We start from the raw sequence: 13,458 nt of genomic DNA, 5'->3' as shown, positions 1-13,458 counted from the left end.
AAGACTGAGTCTGGCTCTGTCGCCCAGGCTGGAGTGCAGTGGCCGGATCTCAGCTCGCTGCAAGCTCCGCCTCCCGGGTTTACGCCATTCTCCTGCCTCAGCCTCCCGAGTAGCTGGGACCACAGGCGCCCGCCACTTCGCCCGGCTAGTTTTTTGTATTTTTTAGTAGAGACGGGGTTTCACCGTGTTAGCCAGGATGGTCTCGATCTCCTGACCTCGTGATCCACCCGTCTCGGCCTCCCAAAGTGCTGGGATTACAGGCTTGAGCCACCGCGCCCGGCCCCCCATATGTTTTTAAAAAGTGATTGAACGTATACTATATTCCAGATCCTAAACTAAAGATATGTAAGAAAGTAGATATAAGGCTGGAAATTTTAATACCTTTACTACCAGGCTGGAGTATGTAAGATTTTATTCCCTGGTTAAAGAGAAGCCTCTGGATACTTTGTAGAAACAGAAAGTTAAAACATGTAAAATGCACATTAGAAGATTCACTTGGTAATAGGCACAGTGCAGTGGTATACTATGATAAGTTTGGGATCATCCAAAACCGGGTTTGAGCCACAGTTGGTTGCCAACTGTACTGTATGGTACAGATGGTTAAATATTTTTAAATTGAGAAATGATTTTACTATATTTCATGTAAATAAGAATAGTACAATAGCTATTCCTACTTGAAATAAAGAAGGTATTGTGTGAACAATGAAGAAAATCATTCATCATATATCAGACATATATTCATATTATTGTGATAATACCTGGAATATAATGTGAAAATATCTAGATTGTACTGAAATTAGAATAGTGATCAAGAAGGCTGTTTTAAAAGCCTAAGCACATGAGGAAGAGTAAAAGAATCCATTAATGGCATCTAGTAACTTTTTGTACTATTATTGCAACTCACCTGTAATCTTGAATAATGAACAAATTAAAATAAAATTTTAAGTTATCAAACATCTGGCCAGTTTTTAATCTAATATACTATTATTTTTCAAAGTTAATCAGTCATATAAAATATTATAGAAAAAGAAAAATATTAAGTGTGGTGATCCATGGCCTCCATTGTATCTACATATTTCCTTCATGAATGTTAGACAAATACACAAAAGTTCAAAATGAGTAAGAATGACGAAGAAAGATGAGACATTCGATAGTTTAAAGGATAAAATCACAAAGAAAACCGAGACAATGTAGTTATAACCTAAACGGAAGTTCTTCAAGGAAACAAATATATCTAAATAATATTAATAACTTACTTCACCGGGAGGATTTAAACAATCTTCTCGAGACAGCTGAAGGCTTGGACTGAAAGCCATGAGGTCCGTCTTGGGCGGGCCCTCTCCAGAGCACACCCTCTGCCTCCTCTGCTGCGAGTAAGACCAACTCCCCATGGCGCTGGAGTACACCAGCGTGGGCTTGCCCGGCGAGCACCGGCTCATGGTGGGAGGTGCTGAGCACCGCAGCGCAGTGTACAGCAGCAGTGTGAGCACCAGCAGGCTGGACACTGCACAGATGGCGATGATCAGGTACACGTTGATGTCCACCAGAGCCGCTTCGGGACCCACAGCGCCCACTGAGGCCCGCGACGACACCTTTGGTGCCTGACCGTTCTCCACCAGCGACACCAGCACCGTGGCCGTGGCCGTCAGCGCGGGCTCACCGTGGTCCTTCACCAGCACCAGCAGGCGGTGGCGCCGAGTGTCTGCCTCGTCCAGGATGCGTGTCGTGCTGATCTCGCCAGTGTACAGCCCCACGCGAAACGGGATGCGCGCGCCACCCGCCGCCGGTTGCAACTCGTAGGACAGCCAAGCGTTATAGCCGGAGTCAGCGTCCACTGCGCGCACTTTCGCCACCACGTGGCCCGCACCCACCGACCGCGGTACCAGCTCGCTAACTGCACCGCCCGCGCTGCCAGCCCGAGTCGCCAGCAGCGCCGGCGCATTGTCGTTCTCATCCAGCACGAACACCTGCAGCGTCATGTTGCTGCCCAGAGGCGGCACGCCTGCGTCGCGCGCGCTCACCTGGAACTGCAGCAGCTCCAGCTCCTCATGGTCTAGCGGCTGTAGCGCGTACACCTTGCCACTCTCCGCGTGCACCGACACGTAGCTCGACAGCGCGCGCTCGCCCACCCGCCGCTCCACCAGCGAATAGGACACCAGCGCGTTCTCCTGCGCGTCCGCGTCCCGCGCAGACACCGTGAAGATGTGGCAGCCCGGCTGGTTGTTCTCCTTCACGAACACTGTGTACTCGGGCTGCGCGAACGCCGGCGCGTTGTCGTTCACGTCGGCCACACCCACAGACACGCTGGCCGTGGCCCACAGCGAAGGCGAGCCCCCATCCCGCGCGGTCACCACCAGCTCATAGGCCGACACGCTCTCGCGGTCCAGGGCGCTGTCCAGCACCAATGAGTAGTAATTCTTGTAGGTGGACACCAACTTGAAGGGAACATGAGGTGTCAGTGAGCAGATAACCTGTCCATTGGCTCCAGAGTCACGATCCGACACGCTAATCAGGGCAATGACGGTACCCACCTGGGCATCCTCTTGCACAGGGAGTGACAGTGAAGTAATCATTACTTCAGGGACATTGTCATTCACGTCCAGAACTTCCACCAGGACCATACTGTGACCTGCCATGGAAGGAATCCCTTTATCAATGGCGTTAACCTGAATTTCATAGGCATTATTCTCTTCAAAATCCAATTCACCATAAATTCTAATTTCACCTGTGTCTGGATTTATTGAAAACATACATTTCTCACTCACTGGCAAAATCATTTTCATCCCATAGGAAATTTCTCCATTAAGTCCTTCGTCTGGATCGGAAGCGTTTAGTTGGATCACTCTTGTGTCGTTTTGGACATTTTCAGACAACACCACTCTATAGCTGGGCTTATCAAACGCCGGACCATTGTCATTCACATCCAGGACGGTTATTTGAATCTGAACAGACCCTGTTAGTTCTGGTTTACCGCCATCGATTACCATCAGCAAGAAATTGAGTTTTGGCGTTTGTTCTCTGTCCAATAACTTCCGAAGAACTAATTCAGGCAATACACTTTTATCTTTTTTTGTTTTTATTTTAAGCTCAAAATGCTCATTTAGACTTAACGCATAGGTCAAAAGAGAGTTTACGCCGATATCCGCATCAGAAGCGCCCTCTAGAGGAAAATGAGAGTCCAGAGGCGCAGATTCAGAAACAGGTACCTTTTGTTCCCTTTCTCTGAACACTGGCGGGTTGTCGTTAATGTCCTTTACCTCCACGTCCACATGGAAAACCTGCAGCGGCCTGTCCACTATCACCTCCAGGTGGATGCTGCACTCCGCGCTCCTCCCGCACAGCTCCTCGCGGTCGATCCGAGAATTCACAAACAAAATGCCATTCTGCAGATTTACCTCCAGAAGGTCCCCGTGTGTTTTGGACGCCACCCGGAACAGGCGCGGCACCAGCTCCGCCAGCTCCAGCCCCAGGTCCTGAGCAATGCGGCCAACAAAGGTGCCGTGTTTGGACTCCTCGTAGACGGAGTAGTGGAGCTGGCTGCTCCCCACCTCCCAGGCTGCGAAGAGCAGAAGCGAGAGCAGCAAACGCTGAGATCCCGGGCCTCTTGGCCCGATAATCACCATTGCAGAAAATGAGGGCCTCTGAGTTGGGACAGTCAGTTTTGAGGGTTCGCTTGCCTGAGGTATTTCATGAGCAGTCACCCTTTTCTGTAAGTACATATTTAGTACATTTTTTCCAGCATCACAGTCAATATGGAGTCGATCCTATTCCGTGAATGGTTGGAATGTGGGTGCGGAGAAAAAATTTTCCTGTTTCACCTTTTGAGTGTAGAGCGACATCATGTGACCGATTATGTAAGTGCAAGGAAGATCCTGAGGTTCTTTTCGGTTTAGCCACTTTCTGGGTCACTCTAAATTCTGTTGTTTCGACTTTCGGATATTTTTCACAGATAATTTATAAATGCGGGTTTAGTTAATACACATGATAGTAACAAAACATCAACAATTTTATTACACTGTAGTTTAAAAATGTTTTCTGCTTAAAAGTAGAAATCTTTCAAATACGGTAGGTTAGAAGCTACACTTTATCATGGAAAATGATATACAGAATAATATACATCACCCCTGCCCTTATATAGCTTGCAATTCACACTGTTTCAGTAACTTTTAACCTTTACAAGCACTCCATCATAAGATTTTAGAGAAAGTTAGGAATTTTGTATTTAACAAAGGATAAGAAACTAAAATGTCTAATACCAAACAATATTTCATTTATATAAATTGTCTTATTCATAAATCTGATGAAAGTTAGAATTCATCATAAATATGGGGAGTGTTATTGTTTTTGGTTCCTTGATGCTTGAATGTAATAACTTTTCACATAACTGCTCTCATTTCCATAACATGCTAAAACAAATCTCAGGAATAGATTCTGGAAAGTTTTACTCTAGCAAAAGTAAAGCACTTTCATGTTAAATGTTTTATTGAAACCTCCAAATTTAATGCTATCCCAAAGTAACAATGGAGCACTAATATGAGAAAGATCTCTTAAAAGGTTTTGAAGCCTAATCTCATTGACTAAAGTCAAGAGAATGTGAACTTGATATCAACCTTTTGCTTTTTCTCTAAAACTTCCCCTATAGGTCATTTAGTAGTTAGGACATGTTTCTCTTCAGAAAATCAGAATAGTGACTGTGATGCAAGGGGGAATCAAAAGACCTTTAGTGAGTTTATTCATTAATTCAAAATCAGCTTTAAGAGAAAACAAAACACAGATAAGATCCTACAACTCATTGTGAACAACTACACATAGATTTTGTAAGTCTATTAATACTCAAGGTCAAAATCTTTAAACCAATAATTTGATGCAATTCGTTGCTATTACATATAATAATAAAGGCAACTGAAATACGACACCTTTACAAAACTAGGAAAGAATAACCAAGAATGGCTCTACAAGTATAAGATAACTTAAATCAACTATAAAACGTTAAGTAATTAAAAATATATTTGAATTTTGATGCCATCAGGCTAATTATTTAAATTGTCTAATATTACCACCAAATTTCTTTCCTATTTTTCATTTTCAAAAGTAGTCAAGGTACCATACGAGCTAAGTAACTTTAATTTTAAAAAATAGGCTGGGTGCAGTGACTTACACCTGTAATCCCAGCACTTTGGGAGGCTGAGGCAGGCAGATCACCTGAGGTCAGGAGTTCAAGACCAGCCTGGCCAACATGGTGAAAACCCGTCTCTACTAAAAATACAAAAATTAGCCAGGAGTGGTGGTGCATGCCTGTAGTCCCAGCTACTCGGAAAGCTGAGGCAGGAGAATCACTTGAACACGGGAAGTGGAGATTGCAGTGAGCCGAGATCACACCACTGCACTCCAACCTGGGTGATAGACCAAGACTCTATCTCAAAAAGAAACAAACAATAATAGTGTATTATGTAGTTCTCACACACTCTTTGACCTAAACAATTTGTTAAGCCAATAGGAACATCTAAGTTCAGCTTAATACTTAAACAACCAAACTAGAAAATAAATTGAAATTATAATTTTATACCATAGAATGCAATCTTGGCATTAAGAATAAGTATAAAAGACACAACTTTTCAGAAATCAGTCCAAGTAATCTAAATTATCTAAAATGCAAATTTGTTATTTATGTGATATAAAATAATAATTTACAAAATTTTAACCTGCACTGAAAACATTCCCAAGTCTTTAAAAGTTCTTGAGTTATTCCAAAAACTTTATCTGGAGATGGGTAATGTATTCCCTATCTAATATTCACATTTATTATATTTGTAAAGTTTCGTAAGTGGTATGATGGTTTAATCACTTTCGAGTCTGAAATATTTTATATTTTTATCTTGTTGCCTTCTCTTTAATACTTAAAGAATGTTTTTAGCCAATGAATACTAAGGTACAAAAGTTCTTGATCTAAAGTCTATGACTAGGCTTCAGCATAGACTCTTTGAATATTGTGCCAAATGGTATGTTATGCATCTATAAGGGGGGAAATGACTAGATATGATTCTCAAGAAAGTCTGTAATTCCACCACTCTACGTGTAGTAAGAATAACTAAATACGAAGAATGACTCAGAAGTAAATGATCTTTGCTCAGCTCTTCAGATGGAGTGATACCACGTGGAAAGAAAATTTCAAAAACATTAGAGATAAGGCACTACAAGATAGAGCAGTTAAAATGTGAGATGAATGAAAAATTGTCAGTAGGTACTCACATTAATATATTTAACTTTTTCTCTGCTACATGAATCTGAAAAACCTATGGAAGAATGCCAGCTAGCATATATTGTAGATAATATAGCCCTATATGCAAGTCTTTAGCATGTTTGGATAATTTGAATAATTTTATTTACCTAGTTTCCTTTGGAATCATAAATCATGCCATTTTGTTTGAGTATCCAAAAGTTGAAAAATCTCTTGCCTTTGTATGGAACAAAATCAAGAACAGGCAAAAAAAAAAAATTATTTTTTCAGATAGGGGTCTCACGATGATAGCTCACTGCAGCCTGCAGCCCTGAACCCCTGGGTTCAGGGGACCCTCTCATGTCAACCTCCCAAGAAAATGGGACTACAAGCGTGCACCACCAGGTCTGGCTAATTTTTAAATTTTTTATAGAGACAGGATCTCGCTATGCTGTCTAGGCAGGCCTCAAATTCTTGGGCTCAAGCAGTTCTCTTGCCTCAGCCTCCCAAATAGCTGGGATTACAGGCCTGAGCCACTTTGTTTGGCAAGAACATGTAGAATTTTAGTTATATTATTTCCATAAAGCAGCATATAAGAATGCAAGGTTTAACTTTTTTCTTCAAACAATATGACAACAAGTATTATCACAAGAATAAAGACAAAAGTAAAGATTGTTTCATATATAATGAATTTATGATGAATGTTTAACACTGTAAAAATAAAAAAAGTAAAGTAAATCATGTCATACTAATGGAGTATTCCAGTTTTGATACAAGCCTGAAGTTAGAAAAGCCAATGGACTAAGTGTAGTGGCACTGCATTCCCAGCTACTCTGGAGGCTGAAGTGGGAGAATCCTTTGAGCGGTCACCTGTGAATAGCCAGTGCAGTCCAACCTGGACATCATGGGAAGACCTCCTCCCTTTAGAAAAACAAAGCCAATTGATTTAACAATGTGGAAATATCAAGGCAAAAATCTACTAAAAGACAAAGAGGAGCAAATTTAAATAATCCTTAGTTATTATGGCCATAACTGAAGTTTAGAGATAAAGGAGCATGGGTACTTTAGTGAAAATAGTAATTATTTCTACTCAAGTGACTACAGAAGAATCATTCCTGCATCTCATTTCTTTTAATATTTGCTAACCAAATATTAAGAGAAATAGTACATTTATTGGTTAAAGAAGCCGAATTATTCATATGACTAAAAGACTGAAGATGTGTATCATTTGGCATTTCATGAACAGACGTTGTTATCTAAAACAATATTCAAAATACTGATCATAAAACTTTCCCTTAAAAAATCCGTGAAAAACACTGGATTTTAAATAATTTCACATACACTTTCTGATAGGTGGAATCTGTAGAAAACTCACCTGTCCGGGGTGATTTGACCCTGGTTCCTGTCTTTCCCCTTCCTCCTCTTTATTCAGACCTAGAGGAAGACTGGGGCTGAAGGCCATGAGGTCCGTCTTAGGTGGGCCCTCCCCAGAGCACACCCTCTGCTGCCTCTGCTGCGAGTGCGACCAGCTCCCCATCGCGCGGGAGCACACCAGAGTGGGCTTGCCCGGCCCGCACGTGCCTTCAGTGGGCGTCACCGAGCACCGCAGCGCAGTATACAGCAGCAGCGTGAGCACCAGCAGACTGGACACCGCGCAAATGGCGATGATCAGGTACACGTTGACATCCAACAGCGCAGCCTCTGGGCTCGCGGCGCCCACCAAAGCCCGCGAAGAGACCTTTGGCGCCTGCCCGGTCTCCACCAACGACACCAGCACGGTGGCAGTGGCCGTCAGCGCCGGCTCACCGTGGTCCTTCACCAGCACCAGAAGTTGGTGGCGCGGTGAGTCCACCTCGTCCAGGGCACGCGTTGTGCTGATCTCGCCCGTGTACAGCCCCACGCGGAACGGGATGCGCGAGCCGACCGCCGCCGGCTGCAATTCATATGAAAGCCACGCATTGTAGCCTGAGTCCGCATCTACTGCGCGCACCTTCGTCACCACGTGGCCCGCACCCACCGACCGCGGTACTAGCTGGTTAACTGCGCCTCCCGCGCTGCCAGCCCGAGTCGCCAGCAGTGTCGGTGCGTTGTCGTTCTCATCCAGCACAAACACCTGCAGCGTCACGTTGCTGCCCAGAGACGGCACGCCAGCGTCACGCGCGCTCACCTGGAACTGCAGCAACTCCAGCTCCTCGTGGTCCAGCGGTTGCAGAGCGTACACTTTGCCGCTCTCCGCGTGCACCGACACGTAGCTCGACAGCGCGCGCTCGCCCACCCGCCGCTCCACCAGCGAGTAGAACACCAGCGCGTTCTCCTGCGCGTCCGCGTCCCGCGCAGACACCGTGAAGATGTGGCAGCCCGGCGGGTTGTTCTCCTTCACGAACACTGTATACTCGGGCTGTGCGAACGCAGGTGCGTTGTCGTTCACGTCGGCCACCTCCACGGATACCCTGGCCGTGGCCCACAGCGAAGGCGAGCCCCCATCCCGCGCGGTCACCACCAGCTCATAGGCCGACACGCTCTCACGGTCCAGGGCGCTGTCCAGCACCAACGAGTAGTAATTCTTGAAGGTGGACACCAGCTTGAAGGGAACGTGGAGAGTCAGAGAGCAGGTCACCTGCCCGTTGACACCTGAGTCACGGTCAGACACGCTGATCAGGGCAATGACCGTGCTGGGATGAGTGTCCTCTCGTATTGCGAGGGACGCGGAAGTCACGGTGACTTCAGGAGAGTTATCGTTGGTGTCCAAGATTTCCACCCAGACTGTACAGTGACCTGCCATTGGGGGAGTCCCCTTATCTGTAGCCTGTACTTCAATGTTATAAAACTTGTTTTCTTCATAATCTAAAATTCCATTGACCCTCACTTCTCCATTATTTTGATCTAGTGTAAATAAGGGTCTTCCATTGGGCTTAATTGACATTAAGGAGTATGTTAACTCTCCGTTGACTCCCTCATCTCGGTCTGTGGCGTTTAGTTTTATCACAAGAGTTTCTTTAGCAGCGTTTTCCATAAGGCTCACCTTGTATTCTGATTTATCAAACTCTGGATCATTGTCGTTGACATCCAAGACTTGGACCAACAGCTGAACAGTGCCAGTAAGCTCCGGTTTTCCCCCGTCTGTAGCCGTTAGTAGCAAATTAAGTTCCGGAGTTTTCTCTCTATCCAGAGACTTCTTTAAAATAAGTGACAGTCTTTTAATCTGCTTACTATTCGTTGGTGAATCTAAAGAAAAATACTCATTTTGACTTAGCCTGTAGGTCAATAGAGCATTCTCTTCAATATCAGCATCAGAAGCTCCCTCTAGTGGAAAACGCGAGTCCGATTGCTTAGATTCCGCAATCAGCAGCTTTTGTTCTCTGAGCGAGAACACCGGCGGGTTATCGTTAATGTCCTTCACCTCCACGTTCACGTGGAAAACCTGCAGCGGCCTGTCCACTATCACTTCCAGGTGGATGCTGCACTCCGCGCTTTGCCCGCACAACTCCTCGCGGTCGATCCGAGAATTCACAAACAAAATGCCATTCTGCAGATTTACCTCCAGAAGGTCCCCATGTGTTTTGGACGCCACCCGGAACAGGCGCGGCACCAGCTCCGCCAGCTCCAGCCCCAGGTCCTGTGCGATGCGGCCCACGAAAGTGCCGTGTTTAGACTCCTCGTAGACGGAGTAGTGGAGCTGGCCGCTTCCCATCTCCCAGAATTCGAGGAAGAGAAGCCAGAGCAGTAGTCGTGGGGGGCCCAGTCCCCTTCTCTGAAAATCAAACATCGCATACGAAATTGGATTCCAAAATAAGCTTCTTTAGACTTACAGTACCAGATTCTTCAGTTTCAGGTTAAAAATCTCGCTGAATTCTTGAGAAGTTTCAAAGGCTCCTTAAACGGTGGCATCCGGTATGATGGAGTCCATTTGTATGCGAGTGCCTGACTATTCAGATCAACCTTTGAAAGAACTTTCCACCAAGTAAAGAGCGACACCTTGCGCCTAAAACTGTGAGTACTGTGCACTACATTTACCACCGTAGAATTTCACGTGTTTTGGGTTTCTTCCCCTAAATATTTCCAACGTGCTTATTTATGGAATATTCAGATTATAAGTCATAATGAAACTAAATATATATGGAAATGGCATTTTATTTCTTGATTAACGTCAAATTTAATTATTGTGTCTATGTTTGACAGCATTATAAAATTGTTCTTTTACTTATCTAAAATACATATACACTGAGAGAGTGAGAGAGAACGAGAATTCAGTTGTTAACGTGGCCTCATGAAAAACTAGGGCTAAACATTTCCTGAAAGTGTTGTTCCTCATATAAAAATATTATCAAATTTGAATTGTTTTACTTTCAGTCTCCCATGTTACTTTGGCTGCTACGGAACTCAAAGAAAAAAATTGAAGTTTTATAAAAGCAGCTCTTTAGTCTTTATGTTTCACATGACCTATTCTCATCTCTGTGGGCTTGCCTTTTCATACCTGTTTTCTATAGTTCTGATTCTTTACTGTTATTTACATTTAATTGCTTTCTGATTATAAGTGACTTTATATCCATTGCAGAACAATATGAAAAACAAGTATATTCATATTCTCAAACTTAGTAGTTTTAAAAAAGGATTCACAAAGGAAAAATCTATTGATCTAGACGAATTTTTATTTGACATTTATTATTTCTAACGTAAGCCATAGTAGCATAATATGAGATATCAAAATTGATCACTTTATGTAATAGAGTCAATGATATGACAGAAATAGGCTTTTCAACTATAAAATAAATTTTAGTATCATTCGATAAAATAAATAAAATCACCCTAAAAATCTTTGTGCATTGGTATTTCCAAGTCACCAACTTTGGTTTCCTTAACCTAATTCAGTTATATTCATGAAAATAGTTTGTTTCTTGTTTAAAGAATTTTGGGTTTGAGAGCATAAGTTCATGGAAAACAAGAGATGTGATTTTTAATTATATCTTCTCTAAGTACCTGCTATTGTGCTTAAAACACAGAAAATTAATCAAACAATTCAACTAAATGGTAAATTACCTTAGTGTTTGTGGAAATGGAATTTCATAGAAAATACTGAGTAAAATACAGGAATTGCTTATGAGAGTTTTCATTGCCTGAAGTTGTAATTTGTTTGAATTTTCTTTGTTTTTTCATATACTCTTAGGATTTAGGAGGAAAAAAAGAAGATGCAACAAAATTTTAGAGTAGAAAGTGATTTCGAATAAATACCAGTCTAGCTTAAATATTTTGTTGTATCATTTTGATGGTTTATCTCCAATCTAAAAATACTGCAATGACATATGAAAAAGTTATCATATGTGTATGCTAATATTTTATATATATTCAACTATTAATTTGAGATTTTATTCTACTTTTTTCATATTTACTATTTTCCCAATGTTGTCATAACACTAGAACTCTAATTAAGATGAATGTAAAATTCCGTATTAAAAAATTAAAGGAGACATATCAACTTTTATGACAGTTCCATCATGCATCTGTAAAATAATCAATCATAGTAGCTTCTAATCAAAATAGAACATTAGACCAGATGACAGTATATTCAACATGATATTTGAAGCACATCAGGTTTATTTTGAACAAAAGGAAACAAAGGAAAAAAGGAAACAATCCTCAATCACCTTATTATGGGAATTGGGGATGAAGATGTTACATGGAATGTAGAGTCTTCCAAGGTAGGAAAATGAACCTGAGAAGGTTTACCCTGGAAAGATGATAATATCACATATTTGAGTTAAAACAAGATGTTAATTTAGGTATTAATTTCCAATGATATAGCATTTTGTGAATATATAAAGTAGTACTGAACAAACGCCAAGCCATAATAGAGTTTGATAGAGTTTATGAATCAATGACCCATCTTTTGCATTCTGGCTGTGATATTTCAGATGTCACCAACTCAACCAGCCCCTAGTGAAGAGATTATGCTCCCTTTGAACTCATCTTTGAGGATCAGCCTAATATCAGGGTATAGGCTAATGCCAAGAAGTCATTTCAATACAGTTATTGTTAACTGATTTTGTAAAATCAATTGAAGATTAAGGAACTATGTGCCTGACTTTTACTATATCAATCAGGACGTACAATCTGCCTGTATGTCCTGTTAGTCATATACGTATTAGAGTGCATATTTTAATGTCTTACTAGTGCACATCATCCACTGATATTCTATAACAGACCTGGCGCTATTATTTCTTGAAAACACCTAAATAAATTTTGACACGGTTGTCAGAACCCCAGGAGGTTCTCCAAAATCAACAGATTAGAATTACATTATCCAACCACTGTATTAACAAAATTATAGGATTTACTCAGTAATGCTAATTCTGCTCTATCATGGCTTATTCAAGTAAAAACAGTTATTTGGTCACAAATTGTTTGTCAGTGGTACAAGCTTCCTAGACAACAGTAAGACTGAAGAAGACTGAAAGACCTACACACATTTGAAGATTTTGATGGGAATCTATGTCTCTAAAATTGTTATTGAAGTATGCAATATTGTAAACGTTTCTTGAATCCTTTGGCCATGTTCAGGGTCCCTGAAATAATAATATCAACACCTATGCTTGTCCCAAACACTGTCTTTATTCACAGTAACGAAAGAAGGGTGTCATTTTTGGTATAAGTGTTTAGTTTGGGTGTTCCACAAGGATATTGGAAACCACAGTTTTCTGACTTTTCTTGCATGTTAAATGATTCTTACTTATATCACTTCCAAACAACAGAAACGTAGTTCTTATAGAGCAACTCTTAATTATTTAACAATTACATAACCAAAATACCTATCTCAATGTGGCATTGATTAAAACAAATGATAATGATGATCATGAACTCTTATAAGAAAAAAATCACTTAACATAAAAAAACTTAGTGTCATCTCAATCACGCATTGTACAAAATTAATGATGAAGACAATCGTGAAGTTTCTTCTAAGCACAACAGAAAGAAAGATTTGCCTGTACACAGCTTGTGCTTAATTTTCCTAGCCAAGACTAGGTTTGAGTAGAGAAAAGACTTACTGAAGAAAGCTCTACATTATAGTGAACAAAGAATGAATCTGAAGTCTGAAAGATATGCATTTGAATAATATCTCCACCATGTACTGGCACTGGATAAAATAGATAAACATCTCAGCTTCTCTTATTTTATCTTTCAGATTGGAGTGGTCATATGTACTTTAGAAATTGTTATAAGGATTAAATGAAATAATGTATTTAAGC

The 13,458-nt window shown here is 41.6% G+C and overlaps 1 protein-coding gene across 16 annotated transcripts in view; it reads right to left on the bottom strand.

Annotated features, from left to right (window-relative positions):
• Positions 1-13,458, bottom strand: part of LOC112625707 (protocadherin alpha-C2) — a 203,975-nt gene that overhangs the window by 123,495 nt on the left and 67,022 nt on the right. The window contains exon 1 of one of the 16 annotated variants that reach the window (XM_025386867.1): positions 7,593-11,571. The exons of 13 other annotated variants lie outside the window; for them this stretch is intronic. In XM_025386867.1, the coding sequence (XP_025242652.1) occupies positions 7,593-9,983 (2,391 nt within the window). In that variant the 5' untranslated portion in view covers positions 9,984-11,571. Of the gene's footprint in view, positions 1-1,256; positions 3,795-7,592; positions 11,572-13,458 lie in introns of those variants that run through there. 2 more of the 16 variants (XM_025386872.1, XM_025386858.1) reach the window with 2 other exon arrangements.

This window comes from Theropithecus gelada, chromosome 6 (genome assembly GCF_003255815.1).
Source record: "Theropithecus gelada isolate Dixy chromosome 6, Tgel_1.0, whole genome shotgun sequence".
NCBI classification, from domain to species: Eukaryota; Metazoa; Chordata; class Mammalia; order Primates; family Cercopithecidae; genus Theropithecus; species Theropithecus gelada.
This window is presented reverse-complemented; position numbering and strand designations above follow the sequence as displayed.